The 23627-nt window shown below is 38.1% G+C and overlaps 1 protein-coding gene across 1 annotated transcript in view; it reads left to right on the top strand.

Annotated features, from left to right (window-relative positions):
- The window catches only part of GUCY1A2 (guanylate cyclase 1 soluble subunit alpha 2), a 194517-nt gene that overhangs the window by 82621 nt on the left and 88269 nt on the right, over nucleotides 1-23627 (top strand). The window contains exon 5 of the mRNA XM_081326290.1: nucleotides 3155-3640. Within this exon, the coding sequence (XP_081182416.1) occupies nucleotides 3155-3640 (486 nt within the window). The remainder of the gene's footprint in view (nucleotides 1-3154; nucleotides 3641-23627) is intronic.

Below are 23627 nucleotides of genomic sequence, written 5' to 3'. Positions count from 1 at the left end.
CTTCTGACATGGAAGTATAGCATAGGAAGGCTTTTATCATTTTTTAAATCATTTTTTATATTTTGTTATTGTTTTGTAAGCTGCTTCCGTGTTTCCCTGAAAATAAAACCCAACTGGAAAATAAGCCTTAGCATGATTTTTCGGTGTGCTTTTAATATAAGCCCTACCCCCAAAACAAGCCCTAGTTAAGATCGTCAGCAAACAGATGCATTTAGTACCGTAACCTTCCCCGAAAATAAGACCTAACCAAGCGCTAAGATATTTCAGTTTGAATTCTTGGATTGAGTGAGAACAGGACTCAGTGGCCTAAGTAGCCCTTTCCTATTCTAGCATGTTATGATCCTGTGTCGCTGGCGACAACTGCAGTCCATCTTTCTGGAGGGGTCTTCTGATAGCTGAGCTTTGCAGTGGTGTGTATTTTAAAAGTAATAACTGTAACAGTAGATTTTGGGTAGCACATAGCAAAACACAAACAACAAGGGAGAGGCAGTCAAATTAAATTACAACTTTCTAGGCCAAAGTCTTTTCTAAAAAGCTATCTTCTCTATGGAGTTTGGTGTAGTGGTTAAGGCATTAGGCTTGAAACTGGGAGACCATGAGTTCTAATCCCAGTTTAAGCACAAAGCCATCAGGATGAGCTTGAGCCCATCATTTTCTCTCAGCTTTAGAAATCAGGCAATGGCAAACCACATCTTAGAAACCTTGCCAAGAAAACTTCAGGGACTTGTCCAGGCAGTGCCAGAGAATCGAATACAATTGAACGGAAGGAAAATCTCTGTCTGTCTGTCTATCTATCAAACATCATCTGTCATCTGTTTGTCTCATATCTATGGGACTGGAATCATTTTTTAATCATTTTTAACCAATGTCCATACACATTTGTTTTCTTGAATAAGAAACAGAAACCTCTTTTCTTTACATATTAAATATGAAGCAGTATGCTTATAAAAGGGACGCGGTGGCTCAGTGGGTTAGGACGCTGAGCTTGTCGATCAGAAGGTCGGCAGTTTGGCGGGTCGAATCCCGAGTGCTGCATAACAGAGTGAGCGCCTGTTACTCGTCCCAGCTTCTGCCCACCTAGCAGTTCGAAAGCACATAAAAATGCAAGTAGAAAAATAGGGACCACTACGGTGGGAAGGTAACAGCGTTCCGTGCGCCTTTGGCGTCTAGTGATGCCGGCCACATGACCACGGAGACGTCCTCGGACAAGCGCTGGCTCTTCGACTTTGAAACGGAGATGAGCACCGGCCCCTAGAGTTGGAAATAACTAGCACGCATGTGTCGGGGAACCTTTACCTTTACCTTTATGCTTATAAAAATGAGCTGATCATTTTAAACCTGCTACTCACTAAGTTTAATGCCATTCCCCTTCTTCGATGGGAACAAACAGCTAGATGGTATTCAAGGAGGCCTTTTAAGTTCCTTTACAGCTGTTATTTGAGGGGAAACAGCAGTAAGCAGACTTCAAGCATTGGTGTTAATTAACTACACTGTAAATCTTAATAAGCTTCATTAATAACAATAGCAATCCTTAACTGTTGATAATATTCACATATAAAGTGCTGGCATTTTTCTAGGAATGATGCAAGAAAATAAAAGAAAGTAATGGAAAAGCTGCATGTTTCTGGCCAAACAAAGGGACCAAGTTTGTCTTGTTTTCATTATAACATTCTTCTTGGGGGAGGATAGAGGTTGAGCTTCATTGTGACTCCTTAGTTTTCTTTTCTCCTCAACTTAATCAGGACTGTGAATTATTCTTAATTAGCAGCAAGTTTAGAATTTCCTGGCTTGCAACTTATAAAATCAAGCAAATGATAGCAGTTGGCATGTATCTCTCCTTCTTTTCAAGTAAGTGTACATTTTAGAAAAGTTGTTGTAGAATGATAATAAAATGATAATAAAAGTACAACTTTTGATAAATCCATTGTTATATCAGCATCCCGGTGTCCATGGACTTTTTCATCCCACAATGTTAGAATAACCTCCATACTTTAAGTGTTCTGGTAATTTAAGACATCAGCTTGGAGATAAAGGAATATATTGCTTAGATGATTTCCATTTTTCCCATAGTTTTGATAATATCAATTTATTTAAATGTCAATTTTGCTGAGAAAATGCTACTTGGAATGCATTTAAGCTCTGAGTTTTACTTTCCTGCATCATGTGTACTGGGTACTTCTTTGCAAATGAACATATTTTCTGGTGCTTTGCCTAAATGTCAGGCTATTTGTGCATTGTTGGGTAATGACATAACAAATAAGTACCTAAAAGCTTCTCCCAAAAAAAAAGCAATCTTAAGAGAAAGGAAAATTTTATATGCATTATAAATTTGGACATGGTTATATCAAATGTTACTCATGGACTCTTGGAATGATGTCTATATTTTACTCAAGGCTGTTCACTCATTATTATTGCAATACAAATACAAGCACATTTAAGTCAATTTCTTTTGGTTTGGGCCAAAGAAGCAAAACAACAACCTTCAGAAATAAATCTAGTTGGGGAAAAAATTAGGAATAGTTTGCCTGGATCCTCTCATGGCTGAAAAATAACTCCCTTGCTTAGTTGAAACTCTGAGCTTTATTTAACTTTCTTTAAATTGCTATATATCACTATATTTGACAGCACATATTTTCTCTTAGCAGGCAAGGGCAGAAACTGCCAGATTAAGTGATTTAAACAAAATAAAGAGTTGCTGAGAAAATTTCTTTTTCCTAGCTCCTGAGCCAAGCCAGACGTCAAATAGCTTAGGCCTGGTTTACGCATGAAACAATGTGTGAAGCGTTCAGGGATTCCACTACTGTATCAATTAATTTACAGGCTTTGCTTGAAGAAGACACCTGTTGGCCTTTTTTCCTCTGTGGGCAAAATTAATTTCTTGTCTCCCATGGTTATATACTTTTTGTATATTTATCAGCATTACATAGCAGGGGATTTATAAGCCATCCAGAGCCAGTCTGGATCTGAGCACACCAAAATAAAATCAGATAACAAATTATTTGAACAATCCAATTGATATACATATTGATGAAAAAAATGTATGCAGAGAATGCACAGAAAATCATTTGTTAAAGCAAATGACTGCTGCTTTGATAGCTTTAAATGTTTACTTTAAGAGTCTAATTCTGCATTATTAAATGTCTCTTCATTCCAGGTCATGGAAATCAAAGGACAAATGATCCATGTCCCAGAATCAAACTGTATTTTGTTTTTGGGCTCACCATGTGTGGACAAGCTGGATGAACTGATGGGTCGAGGCCTCCACCTTTCAGACATACCAATTCACGATGCTACCCGTGATGTCATCCTTGTCGGGGAGCAGGCTAAAGCCCAGGATGGCTTGAAGAAGAGGATGGACAAGCTCAAAGCAACATTAGAACGAACGCACCAAGCTCTAGAAGAGGAGAAGAAGAAAACAGTGGATCTTCTTATCTCAATCTTCCCAGAAGAAGTGGCCCAGCAGCTCTGGCAGGGGCAGCAAGTTCAAGCCAGAAAATTTGATGATGTTACGATGCTCTTTTCAGACATTGTTGGCTTCACTGCTGTCTGTGCCCAGTGTACACCCATGCAAGTGATCAGTATGCTCAATGAGCTTTACACCAGATTTGACCACCAATGTGGATTCCTAGATATCTATAAGGTAACATCTTTCACCCTTCAAGTTTTACAGAAGTACGATATTGCTAACATACCTTTTTCTTCCTAACAGTGTTCTATTTTCTTACTAAAAGATTGATCTAAGTTACATGGTTGTTGCTAGAAATTTGACTGTAGGGAAAAAGTGAGCAATGGGGTGATCCACTCTAGACATGTGAATAGGCTAGAAGGCAAGGATCAGATTTTTAAAGTGATCTTATTTGTACTGTTGATATCTAATCAACAAATTAGAAGTGAGTTCTTGATGTACCATATTCAAAATTGGCAGCCCTCTCACTCCTAGATTGAAATAACACAATGTATTTTAACAATTTCAGATTTCTCCTGTTATCATTCAATTGTCTTTTAGTTCCAAGGCTGAAGAGTTTAATTATATTAGGTGAATAACTGGTACAAACGTGCCCCCTCCTCCACTTTCAAAAATCAAATTTTGAACCATCGTGTGTAAAAAGCAAAATCACATTACAGGTAGTCCTTGACTTACAGCCACAATTGAGCCCAAAGTATCTCTTGTTAAACAAGACAGTTGTTAAATGAGTTTTGCCCCATTTTATGACCTTCCTTGTCATAGTTTTTGAGTAAATCACTGCAGCTGTTAAGTTAGTAACTTGGTTGTTAAATGAATCTGTCTTCCCCATTGACTTTGCTTATCAGAAGGGCACATAAGGTGATCACATGACCACGGGACACTGCGGCTGTCATAAATGTGACTCAGTTGCCAAGCATCTAAATTTTGATCATGTGACCATGGGGATGCTGCAAAGATCATAAATGTGAAAAGCAATCATAAGTCACTTTTTCCAGTGCTGTTGTAACTTTGAACAGTCACTAAACAAATGGTCGTAGCTTGGAACTACATTTAACTGGTCTAGAGTCTACTTATGTATCTAAATTCTAGAACATCCTGACAAAACTCATGTCTGGTGTATGGTTTCTTTATAGAGAGAAATGTCCAACTGTCTTATTTCTTAGCTGCTGCTCTGGGCTGATAGCTGATTTTGCTTAGTTATATACTCAGTAGAGAGTATTGAATGATTTATTGCTTTCAAATGATGCCTGGGGTATCAGATTTTCTCCAAAACGTTATGAGACTTATTGGTTGTATATCTTGATGGCCCATAGTGAACTTTTGTGTGGACTTCCTTTGGTTTTTCTTAGGGATGCACGGTAATGGTGAGCAGTGTGTCTATTTGTGTATTTCTCTTATCTTCAAATGTATTTCTCAAGCTAAGCATTTATGAATATGAGATGAACAGATCTCTTTGATACCTTTAAATTCCAAGGGGTGGATGCTAAGAAAAGTATTGGGGTTTTTTTTCCTCCAGAATCTGTTTTCCTCTTTGGAAGAAACTGCACCAGAAATTCACAGAATCTTTTGATAATAAGTTACCATATGTGCTGGGTGAGCAAATCATAATATAATTTAGGAGCAATTGCGTAAGCATTGCTAATTTTGCAGTTATATCAGCTCAGCCGTCTTGGATATCTAATTCCCAGCACAAGAAAATTAAATCATTTTTGCCTCACATTTCTGCTTTCTGAAAAAGACCATTCTTAAAAAATGCCCAATCAGATCAAGAAGATGTTTTCTACCCTCCCACATGATACATCGCCCTTTTCTGTATTGTTTGACAGCTTGGGACATATGATTTTGTACTATAAATTATTATCCATCAACCTCCCATAAATTCTAGTAAGAGTTAAAAATGCCTTTTACTGGGCATAATTTAAAAAAAATGTAATCAAATGGTCAAAGAAGACGAGTATGGCCATATGATGGAATGTAGTCCGAAGTTGCAGAAGCATAGTTTCCCATAGAGCAAAGAGGTAGCAGAGTGTTTGGAATCTATGGTAGGCAGGAAGAGTTTTTTTTTAAAGGTAAAGATTTCCAATCATGTTCGACTCTAGGGGGTGGTACTCATCTCCGTTTCCTAGCCGAGAGAGCCGGCATTGTCTTTCTGTGGTCATGTGACCAGCACATCTATATGCTGAGGTGCACAAACGCTGTTCCTTTCCCACCAAAATTGCACCTATTTGTTTACTTGCATTTGCATGCTTTCGAACTCCTACCATAGTTTGGCATGAGCTGGGACAATGAATGGAAGCTCAGCTCATCATGCAGTGTTCAGGTCTTGAACATAGACTATCAGGAAAGCAAAGGCAATCCCCCCCTTGCAATTCATAAAGGTAAAGGTAAAGGTTCCCCTGCACATGCGTGCTAGTCGTTTCCAACTCTAGGGGCCGGTGCTCATCTCCGTTTCAAAGCTGAAGAGCCAGCGCTTGTCCGAGGACGTCTCCGTGGTATGTGGCTGGCATGACTAGACACCAAAGGCGCACGGAACGCTGTTACCTTCCCACCGTAGTGGTCCCTATTTTTCTACTTGCAATTTTACATGCTTTCGAACTGCTAGGTTGGCAGAAGCTGGGACAAGTAACAGGCGCTCACTCTGTTACGCGGCACTCGGGATTCGACCCACCAAACTGCTGACCTTCTGATCGACAGGCTCAGCATCCTAACCCACTGAATTGCATCCCTTGCAATTCATAGAGTATATTTATTATGAAGGAAGAATGACATATGGAGTTACTTCTGAGTAATTCTTTATTGCTGTTCTTGCCAGAAATTTCTTGAAAAAAAGAACAAACTTTCATGCTGTAAGACTGCTAACAGGCAGTACCTTCTCCTTAGCATTTTTCTCTTTTTAAGGGATGGCTATATTGACCCTAGCTAGACAAAACAGTTTGAAATATTCACTTGCACTATGCGTCGCTATCTGTAATCTCGCACGCCAAACCATGCTATTCTTCAGATTCAGATTCTTCTTTAGAATGTGCTTCATGTATAATCATTAGAGCAATGGAACACTTAAATAATCTTCCCCACTCATGGTTGTATTCAAATGTCTTTTACTTCAAGAACACAGTTGGAAATGCTGGAGAATGTTAGGAAAAGTATTCCTTACTCTGTGTTGCTACCTGAATTTCTGAATGTTGGTCTGAGAGTACTTTTCCGTTCAAAACTGCAAGTACAGGTAGCGTCATCTTAAAGCCCCTAAGATTTAGGAATAGGGCTCAAATAAAACTGAGCCTTAGATTTTCAGAACAATATGTGATTATCTAGGATTCTACAGTAAAACCAAGATACTTTTTAGTTGTATACACAGAATAATAGAGTTGGAGGGGACCTTGGAGGTCTTCTAGTCCAACCCCCAGCTCAAGCAGGAGACCCTATAACATTTCAGCACCCACAACGTCTGAATGCAAGCAGTTCCACTGAAATTTCTCAGTGTCAGGAAATTTCTCCTTAGTTCTAGGTTGCTTCTATTAGTTTCCATCCATTGTTTCTTGTCTTGCCTTCTGGAGAAATGTTTTTTTGTATACTGTGTTAAGAAAATGTGAATTGCTGGGGTAAAAAAAAAAGCAAAATGGAATGCTTGCATGTATTTCTGCCTAAGAGAGATTAAAAATGCAAATCTGAAAGGTTAAATAAGCAGACATGTTAAAATTCCGATTTGTATGGTCTTAAAGTGATAACTGGCATGGAATGGCTTGCTTTTAGTTTCCTGCTGTTAAATTACACATTAAAAGATATCCAAAAATATACTTTTCTGATGCTACTTTTCTATACAAATAATTAGTGTAGTTGCTATAGAGATATTAGATGATCACAAAGGAGACAGCCCATGTTATACCAAAGAGGAGGAAAAATTATGTGACTTAATCTACTTTAAAAACAAAACAAAACTCAACCTCATATTAGCATGCGTATATTCACGCAGAGTCTGTATACTTAAAATGCCATCAGCAAAGGATTTTTCAAATTACAATTCTAGTTTTACCAAGCAATGCTGGGACATTATAGTAATTTGCTCAAGAACAAAGCTGAAATGGCTCCCATTTATTTTAACTAATGTTTCCAAAGTGAGAAAAAAGTCAGTTCTTCGGGCAGTTGTTTTCAACATTTTGAAAATAACAGCACTGCATATTTCCCTGTAATATTTAGAATTGTACCCTCAACCACTGAAGGAAAGATTATCTTGTGTGCTGCTTATAAACTGGGTTGGTTCATAAACGAAGCAAGATAGTCAAAGGAAGAAGCAGAGATGAGCAAGAGAGAATTAGCGTAGAGAAGATACAAAGCCAAGGAAAGGAGATGATTGTAAAAGGTGCACATTGGCCACATTTAACACATCTATAGCAAAATCATAGAGTTGGAAGGGACCTTGGAGGTCTTCTAATCCACCCCCTGCTCAAGCAGGAGACCCTATACCATTCCAAAGAAGCTGCTGTCCAGTCTCTTCTTAAGAGCCACCAGTGATGGAGCACCCACAACTCCTGGCGGCAAGCTGTTTCACTAGTTAATTGTTCTCACTGTTAGGAAATTTCTGTATAGTTCTAGGTTGCTTTTCTCCTGGATTAGTTTCCATCCATTGTTTCTTGTTCTGCCTTCAGCTGCTTTGGAAAATAAGCGAACCCCCCTCTTCTTTGTGGCAACCCCTCAAATATTGGAACACTGCTATCAGGTGACCCCTAGTCTTTCTTTTTTGGAATAAATTCTACCCAGGTAAAAAAATATGCATTATCCCTGAAATCTGAAGATTCAGTTGCAGGGAAACAAGTTCAAAACCTCACTCAGTCATGAAATCCACCCAAAAACCCAAATGATTTATTTAACCACTCTTTCAGCTGACCACAGAATTATTTTGACAGTATATCATTGATAGCAGAGGTCTGCAACCTGTGGGCCGCCACACACTAATGGGCCATGGCCTATTTGCAACTGGGCCACTTGAGTGGCGGGCTGGCACACGTGGCGGGCTGGCACAAGATTACATTCACATGATTCACCCCTAACCCTAAAAGGCAGCTGCTGACCTTTGGGCTAATCTTTAGAAGCATCCAACCCCCCCCACCCATAATTATTTGGAAAGGGAAAAAGATCATTTCCTATTGTAAAATCTAGTACATATAACTAGACAGGCACATTTTTCCTGGCATTGTCAAATCATACTGCACACTTTCATTGTTAGAATATTGTATTACACTGCAGCATTTACTAGGGAGCCAGGATCAGCAACAGCTCACTGTCATATGAATGTTCACCTGCAAATGTGTATCAGTTCATTATTACATTCTGTGTCAAATGGCTTTGGCTATCTCTAGTGAATTAGGAAAGTTAGAGTCTAATTCAGCTATTCCCTCTGGGGGTCTTCAAACTTGATTCTTGTTACAGCTAGACAGCCATCGGCCATGCTAGTTACTGAGTGACAGTAGCTGCAATCAGACCTACCAACACAGTAGCAGCTTGGGGAAGGTGGATCTAATTCAATTTTACAGGTGTAAGCTATTGTGTCTGAATTGTTGAATCAACTGATTTACACAAGGCAGACTATTTGCCAAGTATATATAAGATTGCCAAACTGAGTGAGTATTCTGTGACAGAAATCAGAACTTTATAAGTATAGAAAATATTTTATAGAAAAGCAATTATTCCTCTATGAAATATTCTCCTACAAGGACTAAGAACAAATACCACAAAGTCATAACAACTATTAGAATCAAACATAAAAATAATAAATAACTGCAGCTGGAGGCTTCTGCTTTATTATTTCTATGAAGTAGGGTTACAGTACTCAATGGATTAATCTCTCAAACATAAAATATTTTGCTTAAAAAGGACTGTTATATTTAATCAAATAAGGTAGCTATTAATTTTATTAATGGTTAAAAGGAATTATTCTTAATACAGCTTCTTGTGGGTACAACTTTAAGAGCCATTCTCCCTGTTTTTTTTATATAAGGAGTAAATGCGTCTCTTACAGTAGATATGATTAGAAGAAACAATTCCAGTGAGGAGGAACTGCTGCCAATTCCAGGTATTGCTTATTTTATGAGTGGGACGGGAGGGATTGCTCTCCCATCACATATCCCTTGGCAAGTAAAACTGTACACAATATTTCAGGTGTGGAACATTCCAAGGTAAGCAGTTTTATTGTCAACCCATCCCTAATGAACACCATGTACTTAGTTGACATCTTTGCTGAGATAGTCAAGATGTTTCTCCAGACTCCATCAGCGTATAAAAGGGGGGGAGGAGAAAGGGTTCACTCAGGTTTTACCCTAGTTCAGTGTTTTTCCTTCATTACTATCCGGCTCCAAAAACCAAGAATGATAAACTGAGGTTCTTCTAAACAATTTCCTTTATTGTTCCACATCTATAGAAAGAAATATTGACAAACTAAAACAATACTCTGAGACCTCCCGGGAAGAAGATGTAACAGATAACAGAACAACAAGAGTTGGAGGGGACCTTGGAGATGTTCTGACCTAACTCCCCACTCTAGCAGGAGACCCTCTATATGTTCCACCTCTTTTCTTTTCACTGTCTTTTGCTCCTCTGGAGTGACTCCCTCTCTCCTGGAAATTCTGATTACATTCCACCACAATTACCCCAAACCACTGATCATAAAGTTATTTTTACCCAATATAGGTAAAACACGTTAAGCCGATTTAAGTGTACCTGTTCATAGAAAAAGGGATTTTGTGTTACCCCCAAAAAACCCTACTTTTACCAAATTTTTGGTAATTTATCCAGGTTTGGGAAGCACCATCCTAATTTAAACAGAATCTTGCCAAGTCATCCCTAAATCATGATTATTTATGAACAAGCCTAAAAATATTGGATGCATCACGGATCCTTGAGGATTTCCTCTTATTTTCCTCCATTGAGAACATTTCCCATTTTCCTGTTCTATATTTTCCCATTTTTAACTAGTTGTCAAGGACAATTTTCCCATGATCACTACCTTTAGTCAAGAACCTTTTGGAAGAATTTTGCCAAAGTTTTTTTTTTTTTGAAAGTCCAAGCATAGAATGCCTGCAGGCTCATCTCATCCACAAACTTGCTGACATATAAATACACACATATAAAAATGAAAAAAAAGTAGTTAGGCATCACCTTTCCATACTCCATGCTAGTTTCCTTCAGCAAGACTTGTTTGCCTATGACCTTTCCTTTCCTTTTCATTGTCATTTCCACTAATTTGCCCAAGATCAATTTTCAGCTGACTAGTCTATAATTTCTTAGCTCTTTCCCCATATTCCTTTAAAAAATGGTATAACAATCTCATAACATTAATATTTGCTGCTTTCCAAAATCTGCTATGCAGTTTTTCAAAAGCATCGTTATCCCAATTTTTTTTCTTTGTTGTCATTTTCAACTCACCACATTATTGCCATTGGCAGATATTGTTTTGAGGTAGTGTTTTTTTTGTTAACATGCCTTCTTCCAAACTGACCGTACTTGCCAATTTTAAAAAAAGGGAAGGAGGGCGATGCCTTGAGGCTTAAGTGAAAAGGGAAAGGGAAACAAGAAAAATGAGAGCCAGCTTGGTCTACTGTTTAAGGGATGAGACTAGAAAGTAGGAAACCATGAATTTTTGTCCCATCTTAGCCATGGAAACCAACTGGGTGATTTGGGGCCAGTCATTCTCTCTCAGCTCAGCTCAACTCAACTCAACTCAACTCAACTCAATGGGTTGTTGTTGTGGGGAAAATAGGAGAAAGTGAGCTGGATATCTTCATCAGCTTGAGCTAGTTGTAAAAATAATAAAGGTGAGAAATAAATAAATAAAATATGTAGTGGAAGTCTAGACATGTGTGAATGGTCCTTTTTCCTTTCATGAAATAAGCACAAGGGCAATATAGTACATAAGGTGTCTTTAAACATTTCTAAAGCAAACCTGAAATTAGATTTCTAAGCACATTTATTAAAATATTCTTGAAAAAAGGATATAGCACTAAGAATTGATGCCTGATCTTTCTTGTTTCCTTGTCTTTTTCTATCTATGCTAGTCTTTTATAATATAAACTTGGGGATTGTGATTATCTTTCTTTTAAAATTAATCTATAAAATAGTCTGGGGAAACACTTTTGATAAATCAGCTAGATTGTACTGAGCCACGTGAGAATTTTCTAAAAATTGAATTGCTACAGAACTTTGTTTAATAATATGCAAATCTATGCAGATTCAATCACTTAAAATATGTGATTCCTCTGCAAAGATTTGCTATTTGTATGGATAATGGAGCTCAAGCCTTATTTTCCCCCAGGCCATCGTGATGATGAAGATGCTTTGCATGGGATATTTTTCATATATATTTAAACCAGAACATAGGATGCAATCACCATATATGGATTAAGTTTAAATAGCAGCTTCTGAGAAGGACAGGGTGGGTTCAAAACAACTGAATTATAAGCCAACTGGAGCTGCTTACTGAGATGGGTGCTTTAGAACTTGCATAAATAAATGGGCAAATAAATGAGAAACCCAGGTTCAATCTTTTTTCCCAAAGATGCAAGTAAACTATCCCCAGTGGAAGCTAGAAGCCAACAGAAAGTTCCTCTCCTAGGCCTAATAGCAGAGAAGGGATTTGGACTGGGACTGATTGTTATAAACCTTTCTTTGCCTGTTAAAATACCAAGATGCAAACAAAGAAGATCTTCAAACAGGCTCTATGTTTCTTTTTTAAAAAAACATTTCTATTTTTTTTAAAAGAAAAACACGTCCCTGTCCTTCTCAAGATTGAGCATACACCTCAATCTCCTTCTGAAAGAGTAACACTTCTCACGAAATGGGCAGCTATATAAATTTGATTGTTTAATAAATAAATAAGAATGCTGCATCTGCACAGCAGTTTGCTTTTGAAAATCAGCCCTGGATGATCAGTACTTTTGGAGAGACAGAGGGAAGGAGAGGGCAAAGAGACTCCAAGTGGTAATTCCACCATCTGTTTAAAGTGTGTTCATCTAGCTTGCTTTTCTTTCTCAAGAGTCTAATTATGAAGTAATTGGTGTTATCAGGCTTACGGTCATTAAAAAACCAACAACAACAACACATACACACAGCCAAGATTTAATGATAGCCCACCTGGCAAGCAAGGAAAGCTCTCCTTCTAACTTCACACTATAGTTCCTATTTAGTAGTCAAAGCAGGAATCCTTTGAGAACTAAGGATGAAGGGAAAATCTGACATGAACAATGTACTGAACCATAGACAGCTGCTTTCAAGGGAATGGAAAGCAGCAATCAATTCTCACCATGTAGTCTCTCTAACTGATATTAAATGACATTTTGCCATTATTATTTTTTTAGGGAAGGTTTTTTTTGTTAAAGAAAAATAATATTTTACTCCATGAGTCGTTCAACCTTTTTGGCTATATAAAGAAGGGGTGAGCCTTTTTTGAAAATGCACAGGAAAAATGAAAAGAATCTTTAGACAGAAATAAAGCAATAATGTTCAACGTTAATATGCCTGGGCAGATCCACATACAATAGATATTCTTAAGTCCTAATGCTGTACACGTATTCCTTAACTTACAATCATAACTGAGCTCGCAATTTTGGTCATGAGTCATGATGGTGATTAAATGGGTCACCACATGTCCACACCCAATTTTACAGCCTTTTCTGAGGTTGTTGTTAAGTAAGTGTATGGTTGTTAAGTGAATCCATTGTTCCCTATGGGGTTTTTGTCAGAACCCCGATGTAAAAACCAGTTTCCAACAAAAATGTTGTAAATGTCAGTCATATGACCATGGGGCACTGCAAATGGCTATAAATGTGAGCCAGATGTCAAGTACCCAAATTGCAGTTATGGGGCCATGGGGAGAGGGACAATTGTTGGAACCTCAAATCCAGGTTATGAGTAGCTTTTTCATGGTCTGCCATAACTCTGAACTATCACTAAGTAACCAGTCATAAGTCAAGGAATACCTGTGCACTTTTAAGGGATTCAATCTCGCTGAATATTAGTAGTAGTAATGATAGCAGTACTATGAATAGATGCATCTAGGATTCCTTTGTTACACTACAACCCAGTGTATGTTTTACAACTACAGTTTTATCAAGTATAGATTATATATGTACCCATCCAGTGAGGTCATCAAGAAAGGCTTGTTTATGATCTTGTCCTCTCAAGTGTCACATCCGTATCAAATATTTGTAGCAAAACAGCAGTACTCTTCCTGGTCATATTTACTGACTCTTTCTTTACACAAAAGGGCATTTGATTACAGAAATCCTGACAACAGGCTATCTATACTTTAGCACCAAGTTTATCTCTAAGTTCATGGACATAAAGCACTCTTGATCCTCTTACTAATTATCCATTAATGTATTGAAGAAGTAGATACCCACTTTCCTGGTGAAGAAGCCTGTAATATTTTATAATTTTTATAACTGAAATGTCTAACAAATAAAGAAATCAGGGATATAATATTCCAAGAAGCATATTTGTATGCTCTTTACATATATTGTTTTATGCAATGTGACCGTGACATTGTGATTAAGAATCAATTTTTGCACTCTTACAAAGAACCATCAAGTGGTTTTAAAAGGAAAGCACAATGAAGCTAATTTGCTGAAGTCTATTCAACCTAAAGCAAACAGATTAACAGGATGCATGCATAAAAATAATACTGTGAAATTTTGTTCATCCTAATAAGTCTGATATTAAAGAAATAAAGGATGAGGACTTACCAACTGGAATGAATGTTTCCCCTTGCAAGATACAAAAGGGTTGCTAACTAAAGATAAAAAGTAAAAGAAACAGTTTTTGCAGATGGAAATTCAAATAAGCCAGCCAGCTGATGGAACCTGGGCATTTGTGATCAAATACCAATAAAAATGAGGAGTGAAAAAAGCTACTTTGCAACCTTAAAATATAGATGTACCTGTATATTTTAAGGAATGAAATATACATGTATAGGTAGTCTTCAACTTAATCATTTTTTTAATGACCGCTTGAAGTTACAACAGCACTGAAAAAAGTAACTAATGGCTGTTTTTCATAGTTACAACCATTGTAACTACCTGATGGTCACATGATCAAAATTTGGGTGCTTGGCAACTGATATGTATTTATGAGATTTGCAGTATCCTGGGGCCAACTGATCACTATTTGTAACTGTCATCTGTCCAATTGGCATTTCCAGAAAAAGAAATCATGTCCTGGGACATGATTATCAAGAGTATAATACTTTACTGAAACTTTACATTGGCACAGAAGCAAAACCAGCTCTGGTGTTCCTGTTCAAAGGCTTGCTTAGTTAAACAATAATTCCCTCACCCCACCCACCAGGTGTTCACATTGTCCAATAGTAATATTTCTTCCTGTTATGGAAACAGTCCACTTCTCCTTTTGAGCGCCTGCATCAGTGACCTTAGCTCTCGGTTGCCTAGATATTATTCCTCCCACTTTTGCATTCCATTATAAAGATATGAGAGAACGTAAAAATCTGGGTGAAAAAGTGAATCAGTCTTGACAGTAATCTTCTAAGCCAGTTTCCAACAAGCAAAGGCAATAGGAGAAGTCAGATTCATTTAACGACTGCATGATTCACTTAACAACTGCAGTGATTTGCCTAGCAATTGTGGCAAAAAGATCATAAAATGAGGCACAGGTCACTTAACAATTGCTTCACTTAGCAGTGGAAATTTTGCGCTCAATTGTGGTCATAAGTTGAGGACTACCTCTACCTACGTATCTCATAACCAATAAGAGTGAACTGTTTAAGAAATTCCAAGTGTTCTATGCTGACGCTGAAAACAAGTTCAATATAAAAATAAACAGCATGATAACAGGGAGAACATTGCAACCAGGAATTTGAAAACTATTTGAAGAACAAAAGAGTAAAACATGAAAAACAATGTTAAGCTACAGTTTTGAGCAAAATGGGGTTGCAGAAAGAAAAAATAACAAAGCCTGCTAAATATGAGAAGATGCCTTTGGTTTGATAGAGGTTGTCAGTTGATCTCTGGGGAGAAGCACTTAAGATACTTACCTGCAAAATTGTTTGCCCACAAAATATGCAGATAAAATCCCCTATGAGTTGGAGAGTGGAAGCAAACCCAATTTGCAACAATTAAAGGTATACGAATGCAAAACATATGTATGTCTCTGAAGAAAATAAAAAGAATTAAATTGTAGAATCCAATTAGGAATAATACTGGGCTATCTAGCAAGAACAAAATGCTCCAGAGTTTGAGATTTAAAAACTAGAAAATTAAAAATACTGTATGGCAGGCATGTCAAACTGCCGGCCCATGGGCCGGATGCCTCACAATGAAACTGTGCACACCCCATTGCCGGCAATGAGGAAGAAGACCTGTCATGTCGCGAGTTTGACATGCCTGCTGTATGGGATGCAGTGTTGCTCCTTTTATTGAGGGGGAAAAGGGTAAACCCAGATGAGCTGCAATATTTACTTTTATTAGCAATACTTGTTTGGACCCAGGAAGCTGACAAAGGAAAGCAACATATAATAAATAATATGCAGCAATAGTTAACTAATTAATAGTTAATTATTCATTAATTAATAATTATTTAATAGTTAATTACAATCCTAATCCTAACCAATACAGGAATACCAGACAGCAGTAAAAACTCTAAGTACATGCTTAAAAAGAGCTATGTCATTTATTTAAAATACTCTGTAACTAATGATCCAAAACTTACTGGATGTACAGAATTGGCCTGAGGTGAAGATAAATCTGATAGGAGGTCAACTACAGACCATAGATTTATTTTGACAGAGGGAGTAACTCATTGCCTGGTACAGCAAGAAACAAAGCACTGTAGCCTTGTCCTCTATAGTGGTTGAACACTGCTCTGCAGAACAAGGAAGCTGTGAGGCCGCACAAACTATTGCCAGACCTCACAATACAAAGGAACAATGTCTGCCATTGTTTCCTTCTTAGGGCTGGCAGAGTGACTGGCCTAAGATCATCCAGTTGGCTCTGTGCCTAAAACAGAAGTAGAAATCTTAAGTCTCCTGTTTCTACATAACACATGTGACTTTTTTGTATCTTTCTCTGTAGTTCATGCCTCTCCTGCACTTTGTTTGTCTTTTGCACCATTTTGCCTCTTATGCCTCTCATTTTGATGATTGCTGATCGTTCATAATAAACATCAAAATATTTCTCCTAGCTGCTTTGAGTGGCATGTGTGGTTGTTCTAAACTGCTCTGATCTGGGAGCAAGAAGCAAATTGTCTGATGGCAAACTAAAACTGCAAATTGCCTGTAGAAATGTTGCCACATGTGCTGGTGCCCCAACTTTATGCCTGCTTTCTCATGGCATTCTGAAAAATGCCTGAAAACATTTATCTTTCAGTAGACATTAAATCACTAGTTCAGTGTGACTGGGCAGCCATTCTGAGTCTGGTTTAGTGAGGATTTGGGAGGATGGGAGTTATTATTTACAAGTAGTCCTCCACTTGCAACTGTAAAGGAGTCTGCCCATCATGGTTGCAAGTCATGACAATTGTAAATTGGATCACACATGTGACTGATCTGATTGTACAAACTTTTTTGTGGCAGTTGTTAAGCAAACGCCAGGGTTGTTAAGCAAACTCATTGTTCGCTGAAGATCGGTTTTGACAAAAAGCAAAAGTAAATACTGGTTTTCAGCGAAACTGTTGTAAACCATGGATACGTGACCGTGGGATGCTGCAAGCAGTCATAATTGCAAGCTGGTTACCAAGTACCTTACAGGCAGTCACATGATCGGGGGGGGCATTGGAATTTCAAAATTGGATTGTAAGCACCCCCAGGGATTTCTCTCATAACCTGGAATAGTCGTTAAGTCGAGGACTATCTGTATTTCATTTTTTATACTGTCATGGTTATGAGAATTTCAGCAGAATGCTAATAAAGCCTACATCATAGAAAATAAAATGCCCAGACACGGGTTTGGGGAATATTAATGTTATGTTGATATTATTTCTTTAAAACTCCCCAGAGCATATACAGGTATGTTTTAGAAAGTATTCTCAATAAAGATCACCATTAATACCTCATATTCTTTCAAAACATCTCATAAGACAAAACACCGCACAGGATAGGGTAAACGTTCCCCATTGTTCTCCATAGCAAATTATACTGGTGTTACTCTGATAAGCAAACTGTCAACAAATAAAGCTTTTTTATTATTGCAGTTTCATGGCTGTCGCATCAGTTACATTTCTGCTAGTCACACCAATTGCTGAAATCACAGTCTGAAAATAAAATTCAGTAATATAAAGTACTATCAAACGTGTCTACTAACAAACCTTCTATGCTTCCCTTTCTCTTGGGCTGCTCTGCCTATAAATCAGCATTCCCCAAATTTTCTTGGTTGGCGACCCGATGCAGGGGGAAAGGGGTGGTGGAGGGGATGGTTTTGTGCTAGGGGTGGCACTCATGCAAGTGGGGCTCTGAGTGGCAGCACCCCACCGCTTGCATGCTTTCCTGGCTTTGCTTATTGTTAAAAGTAGAAGTAACTGGCAGTGAATTAAATTAGAAATGACTGTGCTGACAAATATTAAACATAATTGAGAATGAATGGCTATAATGAGAAATAGTTTCTATGCATTTAAGAAATTGGGACAGGTTTGGAAAAGTAAGGGATAAACTGCTAAAATTATTTTCTTTTAATGCATCTTTTTCACTTGTGTGGTCTACGACATACTTGTTGAAATAGTGTTCTGATATAATTAATCTTTTATATCACACCCACCCTTTGGTCAGATCATTTTAATGCCATTTTTAAACATTGTCGCAGCTTCTGCACACAAGTATTTCAAATATTGACTCTGTTCAGCAGCCAAAAATCTTTTTTGCAAGACAGTCTCCTGAACTCTGTTGGCACACATGGGTTAGATTCATGGGCTAAGCTGTGATTTCTTCAAACTATATTTGTAGTAGCCCATTTACAGTATGTATAATGTATAATGCTATACCATAAACTATGGTTTGCTTTTTTCATGCCATATTAAGCTGAAATCAAATCAGTCACTTATATAGCATTCGCATCAGTGCTGAAAGCTGCTATACCAGTTTGCCACGTTATATAAATACACATCGTTGTACATAAGAATAGAAGCATAACACCAGTGCAAAGCATTATTTTTAAAACATAGAATGGATTCTGTAGGATCAGTAATGCTTGCAAATGTATTGTCATCAAATTGTCTTTCATTATATCTTTTGACAGCTCTCCAAACCAAATTCTTTTCTTCTGTTATTTATAAGCATCCCTGGATCCTGAAATTCCTACTCTGCTGACTGTCAATTCATCTGAGAATTTTTAGGGTTTGCAAGAATCAGGTTACATTCACATATGCCACAATTTCAGGCAAATGTTGGTGTGAATCTCATAATCCTGTCTCAGAATACACTATTTGATTCTGAGATACAACAGATGATGTTAGGTCTTTTCTAACTAGACCTTTGTAAAAAAATCCCAAAAAATACAGCATTTCAACAATGCTTCAAATAAAGCACTGCTGTAAATCCCTTTAATTATGTAAGATAATAAAGGAAGACTTTTTCTTCTTTCCATAAAGGAAAACAAAAGTGGCATATTGCTTTGTATTGTATTGCTTCTGAGGCTCTCAAGCCCAAAACTGAGAATGACACGTGGTGATTCTTCCTAGTTGAGTTCTTGTTGTCACACCTATAGACAATATTATGCCAGACTGTGGACTCCAGTATCTGCATCTATACTCTGGAAACTATTAGACAAGGCTGCCTTCATTCCCTTTTTCTCAGACATAACATCCAGACTGAGTTGCCTCTTACTCCTCCAGAATGCACCCCCTCCTCCTGGGGATCCACCTCCTTACTACATTCTATCACAGAAGCCTCACTCAGCTAATTTCCATGTTTTTAACAGCTAATTGGACATGCTGGTGGTTGCACCATGGTGGTGCAGTAGTTAGAATGCAGCATTCTGCTGACTGCCGACTGCCAGCAGTTCGGCAGTTCGGTTCTCACCGGCTCAAGGTTGACTCAGCCCTCCATCCTTCCAAGGTCAATAAAATGAGGGTCCAGATTGTTGGGGGCAATAGGCTGACTCTGTAAACTGCTTTAGAGGGGGCTGTAAAGCACTGTGAAGCGGTATATAAGTCTAAGTGCTATTGCTGTGTTTAGTAGAAATTTCAGAAGCATCACAAGAAGCTTTGATGAAGTGAATTGCTATGCTTTGTTGAGATGAATGGTACCACTGCTGCAGTGTGAAGCATTTTATCTACCTCTTCACCCAAGTCTGGTACTAACCTTTTCTTATAATTATTTGACTTGATGGCTTTGGCTTTTGTCCTATCTTTGTTCTGTGGTATTGATTTAGCTACAGATCAACCATGTTGTAAATAAGGAAGTGATACTCCATCACCCTTATCCTCATATGAAGTGTTTTCCGTGCAGAAAGGTTGTGTTTCTCCACCTTTTGATTGGGTCCTTGGTTGCCTTTTTAAAATATGGCATATGAAATATGACTCCTTACAGTTAGTTTGCCTTTTTATTCATATGCTTAATTCATCTATATTGTGAAGCTGTAGACTTTGCTTTTTGATAACTGGTTTGGGCAAACCTATAAAACAAATCCTTATTTATTTAATCTCATTTATTACAGTCACAACACTAGCACTAGACAAACCATTATATATAAAAAGATCAATAGCAAATATACAGTACTTATCTCCCCCTCCACACACCGACTCTGATTGAGCTAAACCAATCAATGATTATTAAGATTAGAACTATAGGCCAGGTTAGTGTAAAAGTTGCTTGAGTTTTAGTTCTCTATCCCAAATGTACACGCTATTTATATTTTTGTATTCCAGAGTTGGATTTTTTTCAACTGGAAAATTAGAAATCTTATTTTTAGTTGGAGCTACATGTTATAATAGTGGGAGATGGAGGTGGTATATTCATGACTTCAATGATCAAGGAAACACTTACCCTCCCACTACCAGTAAGTTATTAAATGCTTTTTTTTAAAAAAAACCATCATAAGATGTTTTTAACTAACCAATAATAAATAAATAAATAAAATCTTCAGCAATCTTTATAAAGAGCAGAATCTGTTAAGATGTAGAACAGAAAGAGAGAGAGAGAGAGAGAGAGAGAGAGAGAGGAAAGAAGGAAGGAAAGAAAGAAAGAAAGGGAAGGAGGGGAGGAAGAAAGGCAGGAAAATATTGATTTCAAAATCTTTATCATTTGCTTCTCAAAATCATTCTAAATATACTGCTCAAAAAAATGAAGGGAACACTTAAACAACACAATGTACTGTATTTAATAGTAGGATGTCTTATCTTGTGTTCCCTTTATTTTTTTGAGCAGTATATATATCTTTCATATATATTCCTTTTCTTCTGTGAGAATAAGCTGGGCAAGGAGGATATGGAATTGAACAGAAAATGCTCTTCCTATCCTACCATTCCTTTACTGTTGCAGCACCACTTCTTTAAGGAAGAAGTTGAAAAACTATTCATGCTTTTCCAGTGTTTAATTTGGCCTTTTATAACCAGCACTATACCTATTCAAACTTTGGCTTTAGTATTATAATGGAGTTGAAGCCTACTAAGTAAATTTGTCATTGAAAATAAATTATGACAAGACTAATGAGGCAAACATCTGTCTAACGTTAAAGGAATTTTAATGGTATGCCTACAGAGGATAAAATTAAATTAATTGGATTTAAAGTTAGCCGAAGTAAGAAAAAAAGTTAAGGAACCAATACAACACTACTGCTAATGTCTATTGCCTGCTTAACCAAGAAAAGATTTGAAAGCAAATTGTAAATCTTTGAGAGACCTATAGTAGCAGTGATGAATCATCCCAACAATCGTTAGTAGACAGACTCTTCCAGGGAGTTCCTGGCCATCCATGGTGGCAGCCTTTTCTTACTTAAAGTGTTAAAGCAAACATAGGTGAGGAAGAAGTAGTAGCAGAAACTTGGGAGAAAAGTGATAATATAATGCAGGATTCTTTATTTGAAGCAAAACTAAAGTTGAATGTATTCAAAGATACTGACTTAAAGAAAATGGGTTTTAATTAACTCAGAACAAAAATAATTCTAATGAGTAAAGGTGTTCGGCACAGGATACATGATAGTAAAACACAACTGCAAACAATTCCAACAGGAAAGTAAACATATCAGGAAAAGAAGTCTTTGTTGTATCACAAAAAACTTAGAAAGACAAAACAAAACAAAAACCCTATCTGCTAACTGGAAAGAAGGATACGTCACCAAGAAAGAGCAAGATATCATGGAATTACAGAAAAATGTTACAAAGAATAAAGGTCTGAAGTTGGCAACGGCTTTCTTCAAATCCAATAAATCAACAGATGTGTTCAAAATTAAAAAAAAGATTCAGTATACCAAGTGCTCACTTAAGATTGCAACATTCCAACAATCAACAAGAAATGATAAAACTATTCAACTCTTACTTTGAATTCAGCTTCTCCAACAAGGAGGTATACTAGGCAAATGTGAAGAAAAGGATGGAGAAGTAGGATGGAAGTTTCAGACTGATGACAATATGGATAAGATTTTAAATCTCATGCGTTCATTTTACTTGATTTCTACTTTTACCAGTCTTAATTTCTCTCTGTTCATTTCTGATTTGTTAAAAGAAATAAGTGTCTACAAGAATATCAACATGAAATTCAGTTTGTTGGGGAAATATGAATTCCATGAATCTGCATTTCTTAACTCAGATCCATACCTTCTCAGTGATGTTTTTGGAGTTCCTTCCATGTGCCTGAATATTTGTATACAGATTCATCATTCACATTCTTTGTTTCCTTGGGATGATTTTAATGTCTATGTACATTGGTAGGCAAAATGTCCCCTATGCTGCCATGCTGCATTTCATTCAAAGGTAGAGAACAGGGTTTCTCAACCTTGGCAATTTTATGATATGTGTACTTCAACTTCCAGAATTCCCCAGCTACTATGGTGGGCTGGGGAATTCTGGGATTTGAAGTACACATATCTTAAATGTGCCTAAACTAGTGAAGAGTAATCAGTGCATCCTTCTAGGTGATTTTATTTTTCAGAGATATTTCAGATTCTCTCTGAAAACAGTGATGGAAAGACTAGAACTAATTAATCTCTGCCTGATCAACTTCTAAGTATAGCTGTATCTCCACTGTGGTGAACAAAAGTAGTTGAATAGTCTAGACCAGGGGTGTCAAACTGCCAGCCCGCGGGCTAGACGTGTCATCCCAAAACCATGTCCACCCCATTGCCAGCAATGAGGAAAAAGCTCCGATACATTGAGCAATGTCACATGACGTTGCGAGTTTGACATGTCTGGTCTAGACTAAAAAAATAATTTCCCAAGGAATGACTGATGGCTGCAGCAATGTAAGGCAAACATCTCTCCTGCCTGCTTTAAGTCAGTTCACCCTTTGCGCAGCCCCTTCCACCTGCTCTTGAAGGGAAATAAAGAAACACATGAAAGGAATACAGCAAGGCGAAAGGAATGGAGGTGGGTAATTTTATTGGCAGTCTCCTGCAAAGACAAAAGAACAGTGGTGGTGAACCTATGGCACGCATGCCAGAGGTGGCACTCAGAGCCCTCTCTGTGGGCATGCCCGCCACCACTGCCAGCAGCTTGTGCAGGTCCATTAGGCTGCCACCGCCACCTGGAGCGGCAGCCCCACCCAGCACGAGGTGAAGTAGCCAGCTAACAAGCTCGAGTAGAGGTGGTAGAGCATGCCCACACCCAGCAAGCCAAAGGCCACCCCGAGCAGGGAAAGCCGGATCCCCATCGGTGCCATGGCCCCCCAGCTCCAGCTAGGATTGCGTGCCTCCCCCCATTCTATGCTGGGCCTCCTTCCCACCGCCCCACCTGCCAGAGACCCCCTGGAACTCCCCCAACCCTGCCCGGCCCCCTTAGGTGTCCCCCCATGAGCAAAATAGAGGTGGCCATGCCCACCCCAGCCATGCCCACCCAGTCTGCTGTGACAACCGTAGCCATACAGTGGGCCATGCCCCCATGCCCCCCCAAGGGCACCACAATGCTGATGCGGGCCTGGCACTTTGCAATAAATAAGTGGGTTTTGGGTTGTGGTTTGGGCACTTGGTCTCTAAAAGGTTCGCCATCACTGCAAAAGAACATCCTGTGATATTATTCTTTG

Source organism: Vipera berus (assembly GCF_964194415.1).
Source record: "Vipera berus genome assembly, chromosome: 4".
Lineage (NCBI taxonomy): Eukaryota > Metazoa > Chordata > Lepidosauria > Squamata > Viperidae > Vipera > Vipera berus.
Note: the sequence above shows the minus strand (reverse complement) of the source record. Positions and strands in the feature narration are given on the sequence as shown.